The 12,487-nt window shown below is 37.7% G+C and overlaps 1 protein-coding gene across 1 annotated transcript in view; it reads left to right on the plus strand.

Annotated features, from left to right (window-relative positions):
• The first annotated feature begins 998 nt into the window (after positions 1–998).
• Positions 999–12,487, plus strand: part of SCAMP3 (secretory carrier membrane protein 3) — a 154,442-nt gene continuing 142,953 nt past the window's right edge. Inside the window, exon 1 of the mRNA XM_053703329.1 lies at positions 999–1,149. Coding sequence (XP_053559304.1) covers positions 1,096–1,149 — 54 coding nt within the window. The 5' untranslated portion in view covers positions 999–1,095. The remainder of the gene's footprint in view (positions 1,150–12,487) is intronic.

Genomic DNA, 12,487 nt, shown 5'->3' on the forward strand with positions numbered 1-12,487 from the left:
AGGTAAGTGAGCGGTGACAATGACGTGCAAGTTAGCACCGCACCCCTCATAACGCAAAACTCGTAATCTATCTGATAATTTGCTTTCATTCATGCTACTTCCTTTTCATATAATAGAACTACCACAAGACAGCACCACTGTCTCCTAAGGAAAATAAAATTCTAAGCATGGTTGGTTGTAACTAAACACAATAAATTTATTTTACAAAAATAGTTTTTAATTCAACAAAAAAAAAAATAAGAGCAATCATTTATCAAAATATGTTTACATTGCCCTGCCCTTCTGTTTAAATGAACTTAAAAGTCAAAATTAAACTTAATGGTTCCGATAGAGCATGCAATTATATTAACCATTTCAATTTACATCTATTATCATTTATACATTCTTGTTAAAATCTGAGTTTAGCGTTCTAAATTAATTTCTAGGCCATAGCATTATTTTACTTCTATATGGCAGAGAAAATAATTTAGAACGCTAAACTCAGATTTTACCTACATTCTTTGTATAGTTTGTTGAAAATGCATACTTGGGTAGGCTCAGGCACAACAATGCAGTACTGGGAGGGTGCTAGCTAGTGATTTGTGGCTACATACATATGCCTCTTGTTATTGGCTCTCCAGATGTATTTAACTAGTAGTGCATTGCTGCAGTAAAGCGGTCTTTCACTATGTGTTACATAGTTATATATGCAAGTAACAGCAAGCAATAATAAAATGTTCCTTAGCATTGTATTTTGGCACTTTTATGTCGCATTAACAGAAACATTTTTAGCTTTCATGCCCCTTTATCTTTAACGTATTTTTTTCCCACGGTAGTGTTACTATCTCTTAACCACCCCTGTGTCACTTTTCTCATGTAGCTGCTGTTTTTAACTCATCTTCCCATGACGTGCTCACATTTCGGATTTGAGGATAACGAGAGATTGAGATAGCGTAAATTCAGAATCACGTGCCTTTCCTATCAAACAATTATCACATGACAGTGATTATGAAGTGGGTGTGCTTAGTTATGTCATGTGATGAGTTCTTCTCTTCCTGGTACTAACCTTAACCAATCAGACGTAATTGTGGAGCCGGGTACCGTAGGCAGCAAAACATGGCGCAGCCAGACCCGGTGAATCCGTTTGGCGATATAGACAACCCATTTCAGGTGAGTGCCACTCGCAAATCGGTATTCTTTATCATTAGGCAGATGTGTGAAGTGTAGGCGCATGCGCTGATGTGGAGACCAGATAGATATATTTGGTTTATATGCACCTACTAACTGCACACAGGTTTTATATGTACTATACGTCATTGCAGTTATCTGTATATATATATATATATATATATATATATATATATATATATATATATATATATATATATATATATATATCTATATCGTATGACTATGTATACATATCGGTCCTGTTATCTGCATACAGCCAAGCACAAATACATCAATACTATCAATATTTGTTTAAATATACAGAAGGACGTACACACATACCGCAAATATGCATTGATACCTATGGTGTTTATTACTCAGTAATACTCACTTATATTCAATGACAAGATATATATAATCAACACTAAAGAAGACAGTTGGACACAAGCAGCTATTGCTTTGATCCACCATGCATTATGTATAAGAAATTTCTGTAGCACTCAAATACACACACACCTATATATACGTATATAAATGAGCGATTCCCACTGTTTTTGGTAGTCAGATACACGTGTATTGTATTTTTTTTTTACATCTCATAAACATATTTACAAACATGTTATAAGAATAGGGTTAGATTATTGCATTTAGAATTTTTGTGAAAAAATATTACACCATAAACAAGCCTACTATTTTAAAATATTATAATGTCAAGAATACATATATATTATCTTATATATATAAGACAACATTATTTTTTCTAAAACACAATTTGTGTTATCAGTGTAACTATGATATAAATCCAACCCAACTTTCATTCATGATTTTTTTTCTTTCTATCTAAATAAAAGTGTTGTTACTGCTAATCGCTCCAATTTACTCCTATCGCTCCTCCTCCCAGGAATTGATCGACACACTTTTTTTTTTTTTTTTTATAGTGTTGTTTCTTAATTTGGTCAATTGATTTTCTGGCCTTTAGGTGGTCAGCTCCTTTCACAGCACGCCCCTTGGATCAATTGTGCACATGCTTCTTTTTTCCTACGGATCCCTAACTGTGCTGCCTAAAGGCCAGAAAATAATTTGGGTGGATGAAGAAACGTTAATGAATTAAAAAAAAAAAAAAGTGTAGATCTGAGGAGTGGTAGCAGTAAATCAGAGCTATTAACAGTAAGAAAACTATAATATAGAAGAAAAAATCATGAATGAAAGTGGGATTGGATTTATATTATATACAATATGATAAATAAGAAAAGACATAGCCATTATTGTCTATGGCTATGCAAAAGAATGACAAGGCGGCACTTAAAGGTCAAAGAAAATAAGTGGTTTATTTTGCTTAAATCCCTGTTTCAAGGGACATTGATTCACCCCAAAACATATACGTGCAATTAAAATGAGGAATTAAACATTACCAGGCCTGGTATACATAACAGTTCTAACACATAGTTACCAAACATATCCAGAAAGCACATAAGTGTAACAACACGCTTCCTTAATAATAATAATAAAACTATGTTTCTAATTTTGCAACAATGTTGCCATTAGATAATGAGAAACAAATGTCCCAGAATCGGAGCACTTAGTGTATATAACACGCTCCTTAATAATGGATAGATTGCCACAAGAAAGTTCCAGTGTTCCTGTGTAAACCAGCTGATAACATATAAGCAGCCTCACCACAACTCGCGGTAAATTCCTTTAGCCTGCTGGATGTATTTCCACCATATCCGTTCCAAGACAAGCTGGGTTTAAGCAGCACCGGATTCTGGTGTATCCACGGCACAATGGGCTCCTCTCTATCACTGCACCTTTTCGATTGCAAGAAAGAAGCTTAAAAGCACCAAGGCTGCTGTTGTATACGCTGGTAAAACAAATTCACCTTGAACACGGACACTCCATTAACCGTTGCCAGGTAAGTTATTCCTCTACTTCAAAAGTTGCCGCTCTCATGAAACATCAGGCATGACGCGTTTCGCCCCTCCCCTTTGTGGGCTGACCTCAGGGCTTCATCGGATGCTTGATAGTGGCTGACACAGCCTTTATATACTGTTCTAATACTAATTAACATTTTCACAGAACATCACAATACAGCAACTATATCAAGAACATATTAAGACACAATTTGCGCACATACATTTCAATTCTTATCACTGCGCAAACAGAAAAACGGGGAAATGTGTTTCTGGAAATGGCAATCTAGCTCCCACTAGACACATTGTAACATAGCTCTTGACACTTTTTAAAAAAACATGGAAGAGGTTATAAAGTTCAACCATTATGCCCTTCTATAGCTTGCCAGAATTTCATAAATAAACCTTTTATAAAGATAGACCCCCCTAAAGAAAGCATGAGAAATCTATTTTTTCATTGAGACCTTTTGGAGCCAGTGTATCTAATCGATAGATCCAACGGGATTCATTTTGGAGTAACATTGTAGCTACATCACCACCTCGACGGTGCTGTTTGATATGTTGTATCCCTGTCACTTTCATAATTGTAAAATCTGAATTATGATACTTTTCAAAGTGCCTGGCCACTGGACTGTCTTGAACCTTGTTCTTGATGTCATCCCTATGCTCCCTCACTCGGTCTTTCAGGTCACGTTTGGTTTTCCCTATATAGTAAAGGGGACATGAACAGTGTAAGAGGTAAATGACTCCTGTGCTGTTACAGGTAATCCAATTGTTTTATCTTATACTGTCTACCTGTTGTGGTTTCAAATTTGCAGGTTTTCTGAATGAACCTGCAATACACACAATGTCCACAAGGGCTACAGCCCTGCCATTTACCTCTTTCACTCAGCCATGTAGATGTAGGTTTTTTCCTACTGTATTCACTCTGTACCAGCTTATCCTTAAGGCTCAAAGCTCTGCGTGCTGTTAAGAGTGGATAGTCTCCTACATATTCTTTTAGCTCAGCATCAATGGTTAACATATGCCAATATTTTTTCATTATGCACCTCAATTTACCCCAATGTGAATTGAACCTTGTAATCAATCGTACCTTATCGGCATCTTCCCTTGCTACATGTTTTTTATACAGCAAGTCATTTCTTGCACTATTTCTAGCTTGTGCCCATGCTCTTTTTACCTGTCTTTTCGAGTAACCTCTCTCTAAAAACCTTCGGGACATGTCTCTAGCTTGCTTTTCAAAATCATCGACATCAGAGCAGTTCCTCCTTAATCTGAGGAACTGACCCACCGGTATCCCAGGTTTTTAAACTTTCAGGATGATGGCTACTTGCATGTAAAAGACTGTTTGTGGCTGTTGACTTTCGATGTACCCTGGTAACTAGATGTCTCCCTTCCTTAATAATGGATAAATCCAAAAATATAGCTTTATAACGGCTAATTTCACTAGTGAGGAAAATGTTATATCCATTATCTGTATTCAAAATGCTCAAAAAGTTCTCCAAAAGATCCCTGCTGCCTCTCCAGAGAAGTAGGATGTCATCCACAAAACGAAGCTAGAGTGCCACATGCGCCTCCACCAGGGATTCAAAGAACGAGAAAATTTCTCGAGCCTCCCACAGGCCAAGATGTAAACAGGCATATGTGGGGGCTAAAGGAATTTACCGCGAGTTGTGGTGAGGCTGCTCATGTTATCAGCTGGTTTACACAGGAACACTGGAACTTTCTTGTGGCAATCTATCCATTATTAAGGAGCGTGTTATATACACTAAGGGCTCCATGTACTAAGCAGTCAGCGAGCTACCTGCAACAAATCTCGTGTCAAAACTCGCAAACTGATATGTACAAAGCAGTCAATTATGTTAAAACTCGCATCTTTAAAATTGCGAGCGTTCTTATCCGCCAAACCTCGCTACCACTCCATTTTTTACTGTAATTAGACACATTTGACCACCAACTCGCCAAAAACGAATGTACTAAAAAATCTATTTGTCCGCTTGCGTCAATCTCCACCCCCACCTCGTTATTTTTGCCTCGCCACCTTTTAGGTGGCGGGCAAGGTACAAAACAATAGGAAAGTCCCTCTAGACGCCAGTCTAGACATATATAAAGGGCAGTAATATCAGCATTGTACTTACATTGTTCATTTCAGCAGCTATGGAGAGAATTCTGTTTTTGTTTATTCTCTGTGTGATGCAAATCCGGGCTAGAAGACAGAATACTGGAAATGTAGCTAATCGTATCGTTAGAAGGAGGAGAGTTCGTGTCCCCCGTGTATTCCTTCCATGGGTTGGTTTGCACGGCCTTTCTGACCGAGAGATCATACAAAGATTCCGGCTTGATCGTGAATCGATATTACACCTGTATCGAGAGATTGAAGATCATTTGGAACAATAATGTTTGGGAACAATAATAAAGTTGTTTAGAAAAGTTGTACATTTATAGGAGCAAAATTATATTCCCGCGACTACTATGACGTTCATGACACCTTAAAATGACGGATGAATTGAAGGCTTAGTATATGGAGCCCTAAGTGCTCCGATTCTGGGACATTTGTTTCTCATTATCTAATGGCAACATTGTTGCAAAATTAGAAACATAGTTTTATTATTATTTTTAAGGAAGCGTGTTGTTACACTTATGTGCTTTCTGGATATGTTTGGTAACTATGTGTTAGAACTGTTATGTATACCAGGCCTGGTAATGTTTAATTCCTCATTTTAATTGCACGTATATGTTTTGGGGTGAATCAATGTCCCTTGAAACAGGGATTTAAGCAAAATAAACCACTTATTTTCTTTGACCTTTGAGTGCCGCCTTGTCATTCTTTTGCATAGCCATAGACAATAATGGCTATGTCTTTTCTTATTTATCATATTGTATATACTGCTTTATGACTGCAGGCACCTGGTCTTTATATTTATATCAATTGTAGAGTGCACACACTCCCTAATTTAATGGATTTATATTATAGTTACACTGATATGTTAAATTCAAAATTCTCACCCTTGCATACAAAGCGCTCACCAACTCCGCTCCCCTCTACCTATCCTCTCTAATCAACAAGTATACTCCAGCCCGCCCACTAAGATCCAACAATGACATGCTCCTTGCATCCGCAACTATCACCTCTTCTCATGCTAGACTGCAGGATTTCTGTCGTGCAGCACCTACCCTCTGGAACACTCTCTCTCGTGCTGTCAGTCTTTGCCCTAATCTTTCTTCCTTTAAATGCTCTCTGAAGACTTTTCTGTTCAGAGAAACCTACCACCCAACTCAATAATATTCCTTTTATCTAACACATTTCACATTTCCCTCCTCTAACTCTGCATTAACATCTTTCTCAATCTTGCAGTCCTCACCTCCTGTTTCTCAACCTCCTACCCTTCTAGATTGTAAGTTCCCACGGGAATAGGGCCCTCGATTCCTCCTGTATGTGTTTGTAAATTCTGTCCTGTCTCTTAGTCTTAGAAGTTTTATACTATTGTTTTATTTAAATGATCTGTATCCATGGACAGCGCTTCGGAATATGATGGCGCTTCATAAATAAAGTATAATTATAATAATAATAATGTTCTGTAATGATCAAGTTTACCATCACTTTAAAGGTATCATAATATTCATTAGAAATAATGGACAAGGGAACCTTCAGATCTGAGTCATCCATACTATGAGAATTTAATATATACATATATATACACATAAATTAATACATGGAATGCCATTACAGGAGTGTGGTACATTTCATCTCTTAACTACATGATTAAAGTGATGGTAAAGTTTATAACTCCTATAATCAGAAATAGGAAACAATTTTTTAGATGTACTTTTAATTAATCCATTCTAATAAAGATACACTATAACTTACTTTTTAATATAGCAATTAAATTCTAATACCCAGTGCTCCGGCCGCAGACTTCAAAAGTATATTTTGTGTGTGAGCTAAAGTTTTGACTGTTCTCCAATTGGTGCTCTAGCCATACGGCACTCACACCATTTTTTTATTAATTAGAACTTCATTGCTGTATTAAAAAGTAAGTTGTAGCATATTTTCATTAGAATGTATGAATTTAAAGTCCATCTAAAATATTTTTTGCATCTGATTATACGAATTTGAAACTTTACCATCACTTTAACCCCTTAATGCCCTTAAGACGTTCTATGCCTTCCTAACCAAACTGGGCTTTAATGGCCTTAGGACGGCATAGAACGTCCTAGCCTTTTGGCTGTATTAAAGCCAAAGGTGCTTCCCTAATGGGATTGTGGGCTGGAGGGCGTGCCTAGTGTCATAGGCACTCCCCCCCCCCCCCCCCCCCCCGACACAATCCCATTATTGAAATCACGCGATCGCATGAACAATTGCGTTGTCAATTTTTAACTTATTTGTTTACACTGGAACTTTGTTTCGATGTAGACATATAAGTCTGGCTGTTAAGGGGTTAAGAAGGTTGGGATTAGTCAACAATCCTATGATGCTGCACCAGTCAGGAGAAGTTTTCCTTTGTCAACAGAGGAGATTTTGATTCAAGTAAAAAAAATTTTTTTTGTTTTTAGGCAAGACGTTTATTGCACTTACTGCAGTTTTACATTTACAGTCCTTTAATAGTTAGATCCATATTGGATAACATTTTTTAATTCATCTTCCAAGTTTTGCATATCATTGCCAAGCAGTAATCATGTAGTGATAATACAATAAAACCTTACATTTTACTGAAAACTGAAGTGTTTATGCTATCAGGAGATGTAAATATATACTGTTATTCTTTATATAGGTAACACTAAATGTTGGGACGTGGGGGGGGGCATAGAGGGGGCAGGGTATCTATGGGGAGGGGAATTAGAGTGCTGGGCTGTGGGGCCCCGCAAATGTGTCTTGCCCAGGGCCCTGCAAATGCTAAGTGTTTTCCCTGCTCGCATTTGTAGGTTTGTCACTGTATGCACTACTTCTTGTCTTTTATTATTGATAATATGATAATCGGGGCAGGAGTACGCTTTCAGAAAACAAACCACACCCTTTTTTTATTTTATTAAATCTTTATCTCCACTTAAAAACAGTGTCCTGTATTTAAGGGACATGAAACACAAACATTTTCTCTTTTCCATTTAAAAGACAATGTTTCAAAGTGTAAAACAGTGCTTTGATCTTTGAAAATGGATGTTGCTGTGCTAAATAAACCAACTAGTTTTTTTTTTTTCTTTCAGTGGGCGTTGTCTCTGTCAGTCAGTGAGCACTAAAGTCCTTGGATTCAGCTGTACACAATCATGCATTTCCTTTTAGTCTCACTTTAAATTTAAACAGCATTTTTTCATGAAAATTACTGTAACATGGTTAAATGTTGCCTTTTCTTATTAAAATGTGAGTTATCTGTCACTTTAAAAATGATACATTACCTACTAGGGGTGAAGAATCATACTAATTGGTCACCAGCAGATTCTAGCTTTGACAACTTAATTAGGATTTCTTATTGGTTGAATCTTCCAGCAGTGTATAGGGTTGAATTCCTAAAAAATGTCCCGGCGCACTGATTGCTAGTTGTTGGAATTAAAAAAACAAACAAAAAATGCAGTTCTACAAATTCTAGTCAGTGATACTGTGATAAAAGTGGAATGCTGTGAACAAACAGCTGCCATTTTATGTGTATGACTGGTCACAACATATTGATAAGGTTTATTTTCTAGTTCTATAGCAGAATTTTCGTATGGTTGACAAAGTTGTTTTTACCTTTTTATAAAATTGAAATAAAAACATGCAAAATTACAGTTAACTTCACATAAATCTTACGTTAGTAACACTTTATCACACCGTTTAACCAAGTCACCAGAAATTGACTGTCCTTAAACAGCAAAGTTTTAGATATATATATATATATATATATAAGTTGTTATTCATATATTTGCATTTGAAGCTGTGTATAGTCAGTTGGAGTGAAAGGTGTGACAAAGGATTGCCCTGCAAACTGTGCATGTCATTTTCACCTACGTCCGAGGCACAGGCGCTTGTAGCGATACTTTTTAATATCTCAGGCAGTACCGCTGTTCTGTACGTCTTAGGGGGGTAAAAGGGGAAAAAGCAGTTTTTGTTTTTTTGTTAGAAGAGTTCATATAATTTATTTAATATGGATGTTTCTGTACATTTGTTGTTTTTATGTTTGTGAGGTGTGTCACTTTCCACCAATAAATGAGTGCTTATCTCCGAGTGAACAATCAGGCCCAGTTGCACTTCCTGTTAGCGTTAAAAAAATAAATAATAATAAAAACATTTAGGGGCACAGATCTTCATACTAGAACAGAGGTTTTAATTGTTTCAGTAAATATTTTTACTGGTATTAGATTGGGGCTTGACAAAAAGAGGTAGCCAAAGCTCCTCAATTGTTACTGTTGGTTCCAAAATGTCAATATATACACTATATGGCCAATAAGTGGACACCCTACTAATTATTGATTTCAAGTGTTTTAGCCACGTCCATTGCTAGCAGGTGCACAAAGTCTAGCACATAGCCATGACATCTACATAGACAAACATTGGCAGTACAATGGGTTGTGCTGAAGAGCTCAGTGACTTTAAACATGGCATAGCATGACACCTTTTCCACAATTCAGTTTGGTACATTTCTGCCTTACTAGATCTGCCCTGGTCAAATGTAAATGCTGTTATTGTAATGTGGAAGAGTCTAGGAGCAACAACAGATCAGACACAAAATGGTAGACCAGACAAACTCAGTGCTGAAGCGAGCAGTGCATAAGAATTGCCTGTCATCTGTTGCATCACTCACTACAGAGTTCTAAACTGCATCTGGAAGCAACATCAGCACAAGAACTGTGTGATGGAAACTTCATGATTGGGTTTCCGTGGCCAAACCGCTATACACAAACCTTACATAAACTTGTGCAATGCCAATTGTTGGCTGCAGTGCTGTAAAAACTCCACCACTGGAGCAGTGATATGTGTTCTCTGTAATGCTGAATCACACTTTACTATCTGGCAGTGTGACGGAAGAATTTGGGTGTGGTGAATGTCAGGAGTAGGGTACCTACAGGAATGCATAGAGCCTACTTTAAAGTTTGGTGGAGAGATAATGGTTTGGGCTAGGCTCCTCAGTTCCAGTGAAGGCCCATCTTGAAAAACAACATTTTCCTTTAATAATTCAGATCAGAGCATAGCATTTTAAACAACTTTCCAATTTACTTCTATTATCAAAGTTGCTTTGTTGTCTTGGTGTCTTTTGTTGAAGGAACAGCAATACACTACCGGTAACTATCTGAAAACATTGTGTTAGCCAATGACTAGAAACATATATGTGACCCACCGATCATCTAAATCCCAGTAGTTATTGCTGCTCCTGAGCCTACCTAGGTATGCGTTTAAACAAATGATACCAAGATAATCAAGCAAATTAGGTATTAGAAGTAAATTGGAAAGTTGTTTAAAATTACATGTTCTATCTGAATCATGAAAGTTTTAAATTTTACTTTACTGTCCATTTTTAACGCTATGGGATACAAAGATAATTTGGACAATTGGGTTCTTCCAACTTTGTGGCAACAGTTTTAGGAAGACCCTGTGTTCCTATGTTCAAAGCAAGGTCCATGAAGACATGATTTGATGAGTGTGGTGGGGAGGAATTAGGGTGGCCTGCACAGAGCCCTGACATCAGCCCCACCTTTGGGATGAAATGGAACACTGACTGTGAGCAGGACCTTCTCATCGAACATCATTACCGGACCTCACAAATGCTCTTTTGGCTGAAAGGGCACAAATTCTCACTGACACGCTCCCAAAATATTGTGGGAAGCTTTCCCAGAAGAGTTGTGACTGTTATGTTACTGGCCCAACTGTGTGTGTGCGTGTGGGAGCGGGGGGGTAACTGCATATTAATGCCCATGGATTGGAATGGTTTGTCCAACAAGCTTGTGATGGTTAGCTGTCATCATTTTGTCCATTTAGCGTATATTTATATAAATTCCTTCCCTGCCTCATATTCTAGTATAGGGGCTTGATTCTCAGTATGTAGAAGTCTTCTGAAAGTGTTATACAAAAAAATTAGATGTAGAAAAAAAAATGTTCTAAGACACATTGTTGACATATCAAATACTTCATCTTATCCAGAGGCCTGAATTGTAAGAGGCCAAAGATCAAATTCAGTAATCTGCAAATCAAATACCTGGATTATGACTTGTAGCATTTTGAAAACCCAGGTGATAGACTTTCCTTTTTGGCCTCTTTAGTAAGTTTGGAACAGACCACAGTTGTTATAGAAAAGAAAGAGGTGTTTAATGTCCCTTGTTCAGTCCCTTTATAAGAAAGCCAAAATCCTTTCTGGAAACATTTTTTTTTTCTTTCTTTATGATGACACGATAAGTCCACGGATCATCTAATTACTACTGGGAATACCACTCCTGCCCTGCAGGAGGCAGCAAAGAGCACCACAGCAAAGCTGATAAATATCACCTCCCTCCCCTCCCACTCCAGTCATTCTATTTGCCTACGTTAGTGTAAGAAAGTGGTAAAGTTAGGTGTTAGAAAAAGATTCTTCAATCAAGTTTATTATTTTTTAAGTAGTACAAGATTGTGCTGCTTTGTTATAGGATGTAGCCGTAGTCCATATCAGTCTCTTCAGTAGAGCAGTGGTGGCTTTAGAGCAATGGGAACTTGTGGGACATAATTCTCACTGCGCCTCCCATATTCTGATGCTGCCCTAACCAAGAAAACCTGAGGGATATTACTCAGGACTTTCTTTTGTTTCACAGGTGTATGTGAGGAAGAGGACCTCTCAAACCTGGGAGCTGCCTTTGCTGTCAGGCAGAATATGAGGTAAGTGCTGGCTTATTTTCTGGGGGTAGTCAGTAACTCAGAAAAAAGGTTGGGCACTTTATTTAATAATATGGGACAAACCTCATTGAAATTAGGCTCTTTATTTTTATGGGCACAGATTCTCCTAGGGACTTAGGAGACACTATGGGCAGCTTATATGCAGGCACTGGGGCTGGTTTTCAAAATGTGGTGGTTTCACATCTCCCGGTGGTTTCATAACTAATAATACGTGACCGGGAGATGACTTATTGGCACGTCCACGATGGGGGGTACTAAGGAAGCGGCATTTGTATGTGCGCCTTTTCGATTCACTTCCTGAAAACATTGTGGGGTGAATTTGTGCATCTTCCTTGGAAACTATGCATTTACTATCCTATATGCGTGTTTAGATCCGGAGCCCTACTTCTGCAGCTGCTGCTAGGTTCCGGTTGTGCTTGTGAGGTATCGGCTCCTGCTCAGAGGAAGGTAGGCACCTCAGCAAAGTACTGCTGAGGTGTAGAGGTGTTCTGCAGGGTTATTTAAGTGTTTTAGGCCTTTTCTACACTTAAAGGTTATAATAGAGTAAAAAAGTTAGAGTTTAAAATTTTAAAGTGACAGTAACGTTTTTTTATGTTTT

The sequence above is a fragment of the Bombina bombina genome, chromosome 1 (assembly GCF_027579735.1).
Source record: "Bombina bombina isolate aBomBom1 chromosome 1, aBomBom1.pri, whole genome shotgun sequence".
NCBI lineage: Eukaryota > Metazoa > Chordata > Amphibia > Anura > Bombinatoridae > Bombina > Bombina bombina.